Consider the following 14215-nt stretch of genomic DNA (forward strand, 5'->3'; position numbering starts at 1 on the left):
CCAAAGTATACCAAATATATTTTACCTAGTAGATACTGATCTCATCATTACAGCCTATACAATCCACTGCTGGACATAGGCCTCACAAGTTTACGCCAAAAATAACGTGAATTCATGTGTTTTGCCCATAGTCACCACGCTGGGCAGGCTGGTTGGTGACCGTAGTACTGGCTTTGTCGCACCGTAGACGCTGCTGCCCGTCTTCGGCCTGTGCATTTCAAAGCCAGCAACCGATTGCCATCCCGCCACCGGTCGGCCCCTCAAGTTCCAAGGTGGTAGCGGAACTCTGCTATCCCTTAGTCACTTCTTACGACACCTACGGGAAAAAAGGGGTGGCAATATTCTTTAGTACCGTAGCCACACAGTAAATGATCTCGGTAACTAGAAATCTACCATAAAAGTAGAAATCTACTAAATCTGGTCACGCTGGTACAATCGTATCATGGAGCATAGAGAATCGTACAATTTTTAGCATCTTCTGACAGTTACGAATTACGATTTACGTTTTTAAATCTAAACTTCAAAAATCGTTATTTACCGATTTTTAAAAAATCAATATTATATTTTACTTTTATATTATAATTTATACTCTTATAAGTACGTAAATATTAATCTTGGGTTTTAATTCTTTTGTTCGAGATTTGCTTTTATTCCTCTAAGTCTAAGTGATGCAACTCTATGAAATGCAATCGTGTGCACTAAACCCAATGCCACGTTTTGTCCAAGTGGAAGCCAATGAGAATATACTTCAGTTTTCAGTTTGACGTTTTTGCTTTGTTTTTGCCGAATCTTGTCGCTTTCTCTGTATCTACAACAAAATAATTCATTAATATTTTAAAACTGCTTAAATATGTCGAGCGGTCAATGGGAAGTTGTTGGAAAAAGTAAGAAGGCTCAAAACGGTAAAGTTAAAAACCCTAAAGATGACGAGAAAAAGCCGACTAAAAACGGAACAAAACTTGAAGATATTGGTAAATCAAATAACATTGAATTGCGATTTATATTTATTTAAATTGTATTGGTTAATTTTTCCTTATACACTTTTCATATTATGGCTTATCATGTTATTTTTCAGTACCTCATTCGCCGATAAAGTCTTACTATGCTGGTATGGAGATCGATGACACCAGTAAGCCGCCAAAGGAGCAAAAGAAGGGCGGAGAAAAGAAAAATAAAAAGCAAGATAAAAAATCCGAGCCCACTAAGCCTAAACCTAAATATATAGAAGATGCTGTTTATGAAGTAAGTTGAATAAAAACTTTTTACTCTGTATTCTAGTACAGGATATAAGGATACTGTTATCACTCTCTTAAGTACTCTCTACCTATATTTCTCTAATACACATATTTATTACTCTTATAAGTACTGCTACATAATATTCAAAAGAAAAACAACTACATGACATACTGCTTTTATTTTTAAAGGCTTAGATAAAGTAATATAGTATAATTAATAAATTTATTATATTTTGTTTTTTTATTTTTTTATATATGGATACTTATAAAATATAAATAATATATGAATCATGTTGGTACTCAGTACTTTCACTTGATTTAAAAAGAACGTAAACTGTTGTTACACAATGTTCAGTGATAAAATAATGACTGGTTATATAAAAATGATTGTAACAATTATGTAAATATATAGAAATAGGTATTGAATTATTATTATTTTTTTGTACAGATAATCAATTATTTCCTTTTTTGTAGATTGACCTAACTGAGTTGGCCAGCATTATAACTACGAATAAAGTTAGATTTTCTAATGCACCCCTGGTTTGGTTGAAAGAAGTTGCCAATTTTCTAAATTCAAAAATACAAATTGAAATTGATGACCCAACCTTCTCTAACTATCATCCAAACTACCCACTTTCTGCTATACCAGATGATGTAAAAATTATATTAAAGAAATTGCTGGAAGATGCAGGTTGGCAGGATGATCAGTTATTTTTTGATATTACACTCACTGCCTTAGCCAATGACATGAGTAGAGGTTTGTATGCAATATTTATTATTATTAACTTGACAAAGGTCATTGAAAATATAGTAGTAATTTAACAATATTTTAAGTAAGTTGCTTAATACTTTTTTTGTATTATAACACAGATAAAGTTCTTTTACCTATTAGTAGGATGTTACAGGCTGAAGCAATCAGTTATAAATGTTGTTTCCAACTCAGTCATTGTTTCTATTATGACTAAAATAAAAAAGTATGTATCATTGTGATGTTAAATTGAAAACTTTTTTTTTTAATATAATAAAGATTTGAAAATTACTCCTAAATGATATTTCATATGGCTTCATGGTTGTTGTGAAACTGTATTACTTGTAAAAGTATGTTATATTTTTTATCAGGTCAGCCTGCTCATGGACATAGATTATTACTTCAAATGCTGGCCAGAGATAACCCCGAATTCTGCGTGGCCTCCATACAGAAGATTATCAGTCTTAGAAACTCGTATCAAAACAGACCACCAATTTGCCTCTCTTTGCTTTGGGCATTAGGACAGGGTGGAGTAGAAAACTTTGCTGTTGGATTTAAAGGTATATTGTATCAATGTATAAATATGTTAGCGTAAAGTCATAACACTATTTTATGGCTGCGTGTGTGTGTTCGATCCCCGCAGATGGTATACACTTGTATCAGCCATACAGATCTTTGCTGTGGTCTTGGCATTTATGCTATTGTATTGTGTGTTTCCGTACTCCTCCACTCCAGAATAAATCCTAGTAGGAACCGCTGAGTGTGAATCATTTATTATAGTATTTTTATTGTTTGTGTTAGTAATGACCATACCAAAGATATTTTTTTCTATGCCTTTTCCTTTCCTTATCACATTGGTGACACAGTATCTGCTAAATTTGAAAAATTAATGCATTAGCTGAAGAATTAAATCCTGTTGAAATTTTGATGGTAGTAAATAAACGCTTCTCACTTAATTGCTCACAGTGTGTCTTACACTCTTTAAAGCACCTGATTTCTGAGAGGGGTATCCACTGCAAATTTTGCAAGTGCTCAAACCTCTAGGATCCTTACATTTTACAAGGTCTCATCTAACCAGACGAGCAATCAATGACCTGTACTAATGACATATATATTTAGTAAAAAAAAAAAAAAAAAAAATGGAGTATGATAGTCAAACAGCCCAATTACTTTGTATTGCACGGGCATCAATAATAATAAATCTTAATAATTAATCTTATATTTTATAGGTTTCATTTGTTAGTGTATTTTTATATCCAATAGTTTTTTGAACAAACAGACAGTCTTATGTATAAAATACCTATCTGAATTTATAATATCACGACCATGTTTAACACACATTATTATTATTATTATATTACACACATTTGGGTGCAGTTTAATCCACTTAAGATTCAGATTTTTAATAATTCGTGATTAAAACCTCTTTAGTATAGTAACATTTTAGAGAGAAAAGTTTTATTGAAATTTTTTGTATCTCATACATGTAAAAATGGCATACATGTAAAAATGGCATACATGTAAAAATGGCATACATCCTTTAGCTTAATTTTATTATTACTATTTTCTGTTTATTAAAGTAAAAGCAAAGATAACGTCGTTTTAAACTCTATACCACCATTTTATACTTTCTTGACACACTTGGCCTTATCTTTTATCGTCTAGTAAACTCCCAAGTTAGATAACCTGTATTTCTGTGACTTGTAAGTTTAATTACTAATTTTTTGACTTTTATTTAACATCTCACTATCAAGGGGTAAAAAAAAATTGTTTTATTTTAATTGGCCTTGGACTAAAGCTAAAAATTAAACATTCATATAGCTGTTGAAAAATTTTGTTAGTAAATTATGTAAGTTCATATTGTCATGTATACAATAATTTTGCTTTTGGAAAAGATAAGAAATTTATTTTATACTTTAATTGAATACTGCATTGTCTTAACCATTAAGATAACATTATGATTTGATAGGTGCTGCAGTAAAATTATACTCTTAAGTAAAATAAGTTAAAATTTAGCCTGTAAAATTCCACTGCTGGGCGTATCACTGGGCGTTCCACTATAAGCGTCCATTGGAGCTTAATCCATTATGCTGCTCCACTGCGGATTGGCGAATATGTTCCCTACTATGAGTTACGATCGCTATCGTCTTTGTGATAGCAACCGGGACCAACGGCTTAACCTGCTCTCTGAAGCACGGTGGGGAGACCCACAAGAACATACAAACTGGAAGGAAATATATGTATAAATACCAATACCATCCCGAGCGAGAATCGAACCCACAAACCGTCGATCTTTTAGGTGACTACACACACCACTACACCAGAGCGGATGTTGTTAGCAAGTTAACACCTTTATACTATATAATACAGTCAAATTGAGAATTTCCTTCGTTTTTTTTAAGTCTGTTAAAAAAAAAACATTATATTATTGGATATTTTATTAAAATAATTCTTCTATTATTTTTAAACAACTTTATTGTCAATTCCTAAAAACAGGTTCATTATAATTTTGTGTATGTTAAGATATTTATTATACATTTTTTTCAGTCTGGAATGATGTATTCCTTCCCCTCATGGAACTAAAGAATTACTCTAAGTACGTGATAACATACTTAAATATTTTGCTAGACCTACATAAAGACGAAAAAGTGACACAAGAAAAATATTTCGCTATGTTGGACATGGTTAACAATAAAAAGAATGCTCTCTCAAAGGATCTGTCAAGCGATCTTACCAGTCAATTATTTAAACTTAAGGTAATTATGATTATATTGTTAGTAAAAATCTTTTTCCCGTTATAATTTAAAGCGCTTTGCGTCAAAAATCCTACTATCTGAACATTAAAGACTTATCTAGTATATTTTAACACTAGCTGTGCCTGTGACGTAATCCGTGTGGAATTTAACAAAAAAGTTAAATAAATTTCTAAAATAAAAGTTAGTTAGTTAGTTAGTTAGTAGCCTAAGTTACTCCTTACTATATCAGCTATCTGGCCAATGAAAGTCACGTCAAAATCGGTCCAGGCGTTTCAGAGATTAGTCGGAACAAACAAACAGACAGACAGACAGACATAAAATGTTATTTTGATACATGTACCGTGTATACATCCATATGTATTTAGTAAAAAGTGGTTATTTTAACATTACAAACAGACACTCCAATTTTATTTATTTGTATAGATTTACTGGCTAATAGAACTGGTTAAAACTTTTACCACAGGAAATGTACTTCAAGAATAGCGGCAACAAGTTACAAGTGGCATTCAACCAGCTAATGAAGAAACTACCTAACCAATATCTTAGTGGGTCAAACGTGGACCCCTATAATGAAGTCATATTAGACAGCTTAATTGAATGTTTGGAACTAGATGATTCTTGCAATATGACATGGAGACAACTCTTCCATAAATGCAGTAAACAGTCAGCTACCTTGATAGAGCATATAAGTAAGTAGCAAAAGTGAATAAGGTATTTGTTAAAAGTAGTAGGTCGGTAAACAAGAGTACTGCCACCACACACTGTACAGTCACCTGATGGTATGTGGTTACCGTAGCTTATAGACCTGCAACATCAAAAGCACCAGAAGCATGTTGCTGACCCTATCCCCAATCAACTGGTCACCTTACAACAAGAACACAACACTGTTTGAAAAGTTGAAAGCAGTATTATTTGACTGTGATTTTCTGTAAGGTTAAGGTACTTCTCTAGTCAGGCTACTCCAGATTTTGAAAAATCCTGTATCCTATCCTGTTAATAAAGCATAGTTAATAAAATACTTACAAAATTATATTTAAAAGAAATAAAAAAAAAGCAGTAAAAATTATTTTTCTTTATAAGATGAGAATTGGGATAGAGCAAGTCCGAGATTAAATATGAAATCATTGAAAGTGACATTAATGCAATACATGGAAGTATGTGGAGACACACTGAAAGGCAAGAAAAAGGACGAGACAGTTGTTAAAACCAAAAAAATATGCCAGGTTAGTTATATAATTATTTATATATTTTTTTAATTGATTTGACTGATAAATATAGATTTAATTATGATATTCGCTATGTTTATATTTCTTCACTTGTAAAGCTGTCACAATGTGCAATAATACTTGTTTGTTTTATTTTATAACTATATTTAAGCGATAAAAAAAGCAAGGTTTATTTTTAAACTTATCACTACTGCTCTTTATCAATGTTAAATAATAAATGGTAATTAAAAAATGTTGAGTATGGTATACTTAGGCAATTATTTTTTTTTCGTATGGTCACACCATTATTTAGTTTCAATGCCAAAAGTAATCGAATTGGACGTTTGTGTAGAGTGTCGATCGAAATTGATTTGTTTCTTTTTTCTTGATAAAGAAATACGAACGAATTAAGTTGTTTTATCTGTAAATTTATATACATCTTGTTCATAAATATTTAAAAGTAAGTACGAAAAATCATTTTGTGTATCCGTTACGAGTATATCGCGAAAGTTTCCATAGCATTTTATGGGCGTACCGCATTTTGAGCAACGTACGTCAACTAAAAGTACCTTTTTCATAGTCGAAACAAGATTTACGACTTATCTACGTACGTCTTTCGCGCCGTAGGTATATTCAGAATAATAGTTAACTTTTGACGTGTTACATCCGTTAATCGAACTTAGTGGGAGACTTGCTTCTTATTTTCGGATACAAAGCAAATAGATTGTTTTTCTTAGGATACATTTATATACACAAACATCGTTTGTTTTCTAAACAAGGTGCGTAAGTAGCGCGCAGTTTTTTTGTATAAAAATTCCATTGGGAAATTAATCGTAATGATGTTGTAATATTCATATAATTATATTCATTCTTAATCCGTTGTGTAATAGAATCTAATAAGAAAGCTAAATTTGTGTACTTACATCTATTATTTTTATTACGTAGTCTATTTGGTCATTAAAAGCAGTGATAAAAATTGTTTTATGGCTATGGCTAAGAGTAATGTAAAATATTTTTGATTTATTTATTGTAATCAAAAATAATTGTTCTCATTAGTAACATTAATTTATAACTGACGTCAACATGCAGTTCATATGAATTTACTCATAAAAAATGTTATTTTATATTGCTTTAAATTAAACTTACATAAATTTAATTTACGTAACTAATCTAGGCTAGGACTAAAATTTTAAATAAAAAACTTTAAAGACATTCCTAAATGAAATTATTTACAATATTGTGTCATTCTATAGATGAAACCCAATTTCTGTCTCATTCATGTTTTTTCTAGACTCCCAGTCTGTAACTTATCAATTCTGATTACCTTTCCTTAATCCTCTTTAATGATTAAAACCCAAATAATTACTGGTATATGTATGCAATTAGTGAATTTATCAACACAATATAATTGTACTGTGGTGAGGCTATTTTCCGGCTGTTATAATGTTCTGTTAATATTATAAAATTAATTAGTTTAATTATTTCCAGTAAGGACAAACCTTCACTGATAAAATTCTTATTGTGTTTATATTTCTGTGATGTGTAGTATGACATTACTAAAATAAGTTGTTTTTGTTTGATGGATGGTTGTTTGTAGAATGGATGGATAGATGAGATATTTTTTTTTATTTTCTACAATTTCAACAAAAAGATTTTGATACCATCAATGCCGGGGTCCCTCAGGGGTCTATACTCTCGGCACCGCTATTCATGCTGCACATAAACGACCTGCTTATAACCTTTGGGTATTCAGATGACAGCACCGTTGTCAAGTGTTACATGTCCGACGGACGAGCGAGTGGGTCTGAGATCCAGTCGCTGAGGGAAGCCATGATTCAGAACTTGTCCCTTAAAGCTGTCTCTGAATGGGGTGACACAAACCCGGTCAAGTTTAACGCCTCTAAGACCCAGGTGTGTCTCTTTTCGGCAAAGCGGAGTCCTTTTCATCTGACTCCCTCTTTCCGAGATGTGCTCGTGCCCATAACCGGCCACCTGGAGCTTCTTGGCGTTACTTTGTCATCTACGCTCAATTTTGGCTTACACATAGAGGCAAAGGCTCAAACAGCTGCCAAAAAACTGAGCGTCCTCTTGAAGGTGAGACAGTACTTCACTCCGGAACAGCTTCTAAATTTATATCAAACGCAAGTTCGATTATGCATGGAGTACTGCTCTCTTCTGGGATGGCTCTCAATTGGAATGGCTCTCATCTGGAGCTTCTTAAGTCAATTGAGAAATGAGCCAGAAGGCTCATTGGTGATGATGCACCATCGTATTCCATCCATCGTACAACCAGACGCTCTGCGTTAAGCCACCCTTATATGGTTGAGATTCCCCCTATACGTACTAAGCGATTCGCTAGTACATTCTTGATCCGTACGGCCAAAAAATAGAACTCTCTACCAGCGTCTGTGTTTCCGGAAAACTATAACCTGGAGATCTTAAAGTCGCGAGTGAATAGGTTACTTCTAGGTAAGCGTGCTCCATCTTAGACCGCATTTTCACTTATCATCAGGTGAAATAGTGGTCAAACGCAAGTTTATCATTGTATAAAAAAAAATACTTTTTTTAAGGACCACTGTTCACTAAATTATAAAAAAGCTAAAGGGAGGGTCCCTTTGGCTTTGCCATAATCGGGTAGCAATATTTGTGAGACTGAAGTTCATCATGTATGTTTCATAAATTTGGCTGTGAAAATTCTAGCAATGAAACATGTTAACTGTTTTCAGGGTATTCTAGACAACATGACCACCAGTACTAGAAAGTTCCCTTGGCTATGGGCCAGCTTCTTCCTGCTGGTTGGTATCGCTGGACTGATTTCATATGATGTTTCAAGGGTTAATGGCAATTTTCCTAGTAAGTATTGGTTGTTTTTCTTTTTTTTACATACACAAGTTGTACCAAACAAGTTTATGGTTTTCTTGATAGTAAGTAGATATGGTAAACTGTGCCTAGATGTGTGCCATACCAGAAGCATCACAACCGATTTAACAACTGGTATAATTGACTGATGTTACTTTATTCTAACACTGCAATAAATAATTACGGAGTAGATCAGCATTGGCTTCTTGCTCTGGTAATCGAAAGATCCTCGTCCACTGTTTCCGAATCTTTAATTGAAAAATACTAACAACACTATGGCGCACTCGATTCGGATTGGTTGTTTCTAGTCAACAGAAAACCCAGACTGTGCAGGAAATAAATCGAGTGACTAAATACATACAATATTTTAAAAATAATAATTAAACGTACATTGGAACAGGATATTTCTCAAGTTTTGCATTCAGCGACACATTTTCCCATTAATTTCTTTTTAAATTTATTTTACAAAGAAAAATACAACAGTGTACAGTGTATTTATATAGATACTAGCTGACCGCGTAAAACATTGTTTACCATATATATTGTTAACCTTCTTAATCCCCCCTCCCCCTTGTAACTAAGGGGTATGAAAAATAGTAGTTGGCCAATTCTCAGACCTACCAGATATGTACACAAAATTTCATAAAAATTGGTCCAGCCGTTTAGGGGGAGTATTTTAACTATTGTGAAACGAGGATTTTATATATAAGATGATGATATTTATCACTATCAAGATTCATTATTATTTATTAAAAACTAATGAAACAAAAAAGTAGTTACAATAATTTTTAGGTTTAAATTTAACAAAACTAGTTATTGCTTGATCAAATCAAAATCAAAAATTCAATCATGAAATAAAATATTCATAATTGAAGATTCATAGTAAATAACATTGATCAAGGTCAGATATTTGCTAAAAACAAGTCTGATAGATCTATGCAAATTCTAGTAATAACTAATTTAATATTTATGCTGGAAAAATTTTACTACTAGATTTAAATTCTTATATCTAAAATTTTCTGTTTGTTGTTTTAAATAATTTTTAATGTAGCTATATGCATAGCTATTATTATTTTATTTGACTTATTTAATTTATTTATTTACGTATGACTATTTTATACACAAATTATGTGGATTTTTTTACCAAAAAATAGTCCTATTCAATTAATCAATAGAATGCACCGATAATGATACACAAGCATCGTTAAACTTGTTGAACAATTTCATTTATCACACAGATAAAGGAGATCCATTTAGAAAATGAACACTAGATTAGATATTGGCTGTTTAACCTATTGACTTTACTTACTGTGTTGCACTCTATCACTTTTTATCATGTTTGTTTAAAAAAAAACACAATGTTACATTTAATTATGAATATATAAACATCACCTTGCCCCAAGGTTTCATTTGCGTTAATTTGAGGAAAAAATATATGAAAATATTATGTGGCCTTCCTTGGTAAATGGGTAATCCAACACAAAGTTTTTCAATTCCAAGACTGTTAAAAATATTCCTGAAATTGTGTGTTCAAACAAACAAACAAACTCTTCATCATTATCACCATCATCACTTCAGCCTATCCCAGTCCACTGCTGAACTAGCCCCCCCAAGATCACGATAGGCATTCCAGTTTTCTGTAATCCCCATCCAGTCTACACCGACAATTTTACATAGATCGTCAGTCCAAACTAACAAACTCTTCACCTTTATAATATTAGTGTAGATTTATCTAATACTATTATTAATTTATTTCAGTTTATATGTGACTTTTTAATGTAAACAAAGCAACTATGTTGATGGTTAGATTTAATTTGCACTTTGTTCTCTATTTCCATTTTAAGACAAATTTAGAAATATGGTATGAGTTTGTATTAATTTGTGCATTGTTACCATACCAAAAATTTAATAATCATAATTGTGAAATAAATTTTGCTAAAATAGATTTTAAATTATTTTGCTTTTATTACAGAAAGTGCAACAGGAAAACTCCTGAATGATCTTGGTATCCTTGAACAGAGTCAGCATGCATGGAGAAAGACGTTATCTACTTCAGCTCGGGGTTACTTATGGCTGGAAACAAATGTACCAATTTACTATGCCACAACAGTTGAAACTTGCGCCCCTTACGCACAACTTTCAAAGGAACTTGTCATAGTAGCTGGCAAGAAAATGGGATCTTTATATGGCAATATGAAAGATTATGTTGTCGAGAAGACACCAGTAGTGGTGGCTACTATAGACCAGTACGCTCCAGGTGTCATAGATACCATACAGAGTTACGTTGTTAGTGGGTACACAACTATCAAGAAATATTCGAACGATTATTACCAAGTCACACTAGAGTATTTTAAGACGAAAGTGTTTGTGTAAGTTTTCTATTTCTATCAATATTTTGTGTGTTATGTACACTTTATTTCATTTCTTTGTGATATGTGTAAGAACAATAGTAGTCTGAAATTTTCTAGCATTAGTAAAGGAAAGTAAATAAATCTATAGTAATAAATGAGAGCTGATTTTTATTGTTTGGTTATACTGTGAAAACTACTGAACTGATCGGAATAATATTTATACCATAAGATGAAGCGTGTTTCAGAGAAGACTTTAGTAGCTATATGATATGTAATTACTTATCATGTAAAAAAATATAAACATAACCACTTAGCATCAGATGGTCCAAACATTTTTTTGCAGAAAAAAATTTTAGAATAAATTCTGAGATGAATATTTTATTATCCTACTAGCTGACCCGGCGAACTTCGTATCGCCTAACACAAACTTTATCGTATGGTATTAAAGTTCAAATTGACTTTTAAGTATTATCACAAATCTTTTGTATGGGAGTATAGAAAAGTGTTGTTTTTAGACTTTTTCAGGAAATTTAAATTTTATTTTTTTTTTAGAATTTTTCTCTCCGTAAGAACCATCCTCGTACTTCAAGGAATATTTTAAAAAAATAATTAGCGAAATCGGTCCAACCGTTCTCGAGTTTTGCGCTTAGCAACACATTCAGCGACTCATTTTTATATTATAGATTATAGCAACCAGCGTTAGAAATTGGCAGACTATGATATTTATTATTATGACAACATTTAAATAATTGTTTTTTGTCTTTTAGTGGAGAATGGGCACCAGAAATCCTTCAAAACAAGACACAGTTGGCTCTGAATGCTACTCGAACCCACATGTCATCGTACTTCCATTGGTTCAGGAAACAAGTAGACTTATACTCAGAGATACCCTGAAGCTAAATGTGTGTTGTGAAGCGAAAGACTTTGTCGAATGCTGTAAAAGATTTATTTTTCAGGGGTGCCAGTTAGCTTCAGTCTTTCATTTGTTAATCTCACACAATAATTTTAGTAAATAAGTTACAAATAATTTCGTTTAATTTGAAATTCAGTAGTTACGAGTTTACGTTGTTTATTATTAACACAATAATTTGTGACCACTAAAAATGATTGTTTTTTTTTAAATTAAAATGGGAATTGTATTTATAAATAAACATTTTAATTCAATACAATATGTAAAAAATGTTAATTACATGATATATTCTATAAAAAAAAAAATTAAAATCAAGTCAAATTTGTTTATATATCTTTATTTTAAACAAAGCTATGATTGTTCATACATCTATTTCTTAAACTTGTTCATTGTGCATTTATATGTAGATAACTAATAAATCAAGTATAAATTATGTATACAACGAAATGAACCATTTCATTCATCACAATAAAAGCAATTTTTTGTCCTATATCATAATTAGTGGTTAGAACAAACATGACAATTAAGGCTGTATCGCAACAAAATGTCAGTATTTTAATAAATACATTCCTTCAGATGCATTTTGAAATCGTAATTAATTTGGCAATAATTTAATAATATAAGTCCTCTTTGCTATAACTTTTATTTTGTGAAAAGTAAGATGTTAATAAGTTTTTGTAGTGTATTTATTTGTGTTGATGAAGGTTCGTGTGTTTTAATGTGAATACTGAATTGAAATTATAGAGGGATGAATTTCTATGTTGTTTTATTTTAATTAAGATACATTTGTATTTGACAGACGCATATTGTTCTATGAGTTTCTCACGTGAATACTTAAAGAATATTAAATATTTTTTTATTTTATTTTATCAATTTTTATAGAGTAAAACTGTTTATTACTATGTAAGCGCAATGTTTTTTTCATAAAAATTAGAAGTGCTTATTTCAAATTTTCATCTCTATTAGGGGCTCAAAATAAAATAAGTTTGCAAACAAGAGGATCTTATATATATATATATATTTTTTTTATGACAATTGACAAACATCTTTTATAGGTAGTAGGGAGGGCTAGTTTTTGTGACGTTATATTTGCTAGAGACAATGAATGTGTAAGAGTGTTAAAGAAAGCGATCCCAAATCGTAATATTTATGACGTATTTTGTGGACGGCTTCTTATATTATTTGCTCGTGTTAACCATATACTACGTATTTATTTTATTAATTAGTTTCAGTTTTTTCTGCTACGACGATAATTTTGTTACTATATTTGTCTTAAAAAAGGCATTTTTTTAAAAATAATTGTGTTGGCTCGCAAACGAAAAAAAAACCGACTTCAATTACATCGACGAGTAATACAACATAGATCGACGAAAAAATAGTCAAGTAACTACGCGTTATCAAAGATTACTCAAAAAGTAGTTATCAGATCATCATACAAACATCAGCTTTCGATTAAATTAAAAATTATTAAAATCGGTACACCCAGTAAAAAGTTATTACGGATTTTCAAGTTTCCCTCGATTTATCTGGTATCCCATCATCAGATCCTGGTTTCCTTATCATGGTACTAAACTAGGGATATCTTCTTTCCAACAAAAAAAGAATTATCAAAATCGGTACATCCAGTAGAAAGTTATGCGGTATAATACAACATAGGTCGACGAAAAAAGCGTCAAGTAAAAACGCATTATTAGATATAACTCGAAAAGTAGTTGTCAGATCTCAAATATATTCAAATAGGACCAATTGACACACACCACCTTTCGATTAAAAAAAAAATTGTCGAAATCGGTCAACCCGGTCAAAAGTTCTGATGTAACATACATAAAAAAAAATACAGTCGAATTGAGAACCTCCTCCTTTTTTGGAAGTCGGTTAAAAACCGATAAAAACATAAATTAGAATGCGTAGATGCCTTTTTACTTTTAATGTCCCTTACTACCTATACTATTTTCTAAAATTATACAAACTAATAAGTGTTTACTTATTAGTTAGAATAATTAAAATTTGTTATATATTACCTATAGTGTTTATTATGTGACATCACCCCGCGCGACCACAAACGTTATTTTTTTAGCTCGCCTAACTAAAGGTTAACAACTACAAAACGTTTCCTGAAACAATGAATCAATTTAACACAGAATAAGATTT

The 14215-nt window shown here is 31.4% G+C and overlaps 1 protein-coding gene across 1 annotated transcript; it reads left to right on the forward strand.

Annotated features, from left to right (window-relative positions):
- The first annotated feature begins 660 nt into the window (after positions 1-660).
- On the forward strand, positions 661-12821 carry LOC123661479 (transmembrane protein 214). Its single transcript, XM_045596433.1, has 10 exons — positions 661-971; positions 1076-1242; positions 1710-1992; positions 2355-2543; positions 4531-4739; positions 5203-5428; positions 5820-5962; positions 8671-8797; positions 10776-11172; positions 11922-12821. Exons 1-10 carry the CDS (start codon positions 851-853, stop codon positions 12046-12048), a joined length of 1989 nt encoding a protein of 662 aa, XP_045452389.1. The 5' UTR covers positions 661-850; the 3' UTR covers positions 12049-12821.
- Positions 12822-14215: the final 1394 nt, after the last annotated feature.

The sequence above is a fragment of the Melitaea cinxia genome, chromosome 17 (assembly GCF_905220565.1).
Source record: "Melitaea cinxia chromosome 17, ilMelCinx1.1, whole genome shotgun sequence".
Lineage (NCBI taxonomy): Eukaryota > Metazoa > Arthropoda > Insecta > Lepidoptera > Nymphalidae > Melitaea > Melitaea cinxia.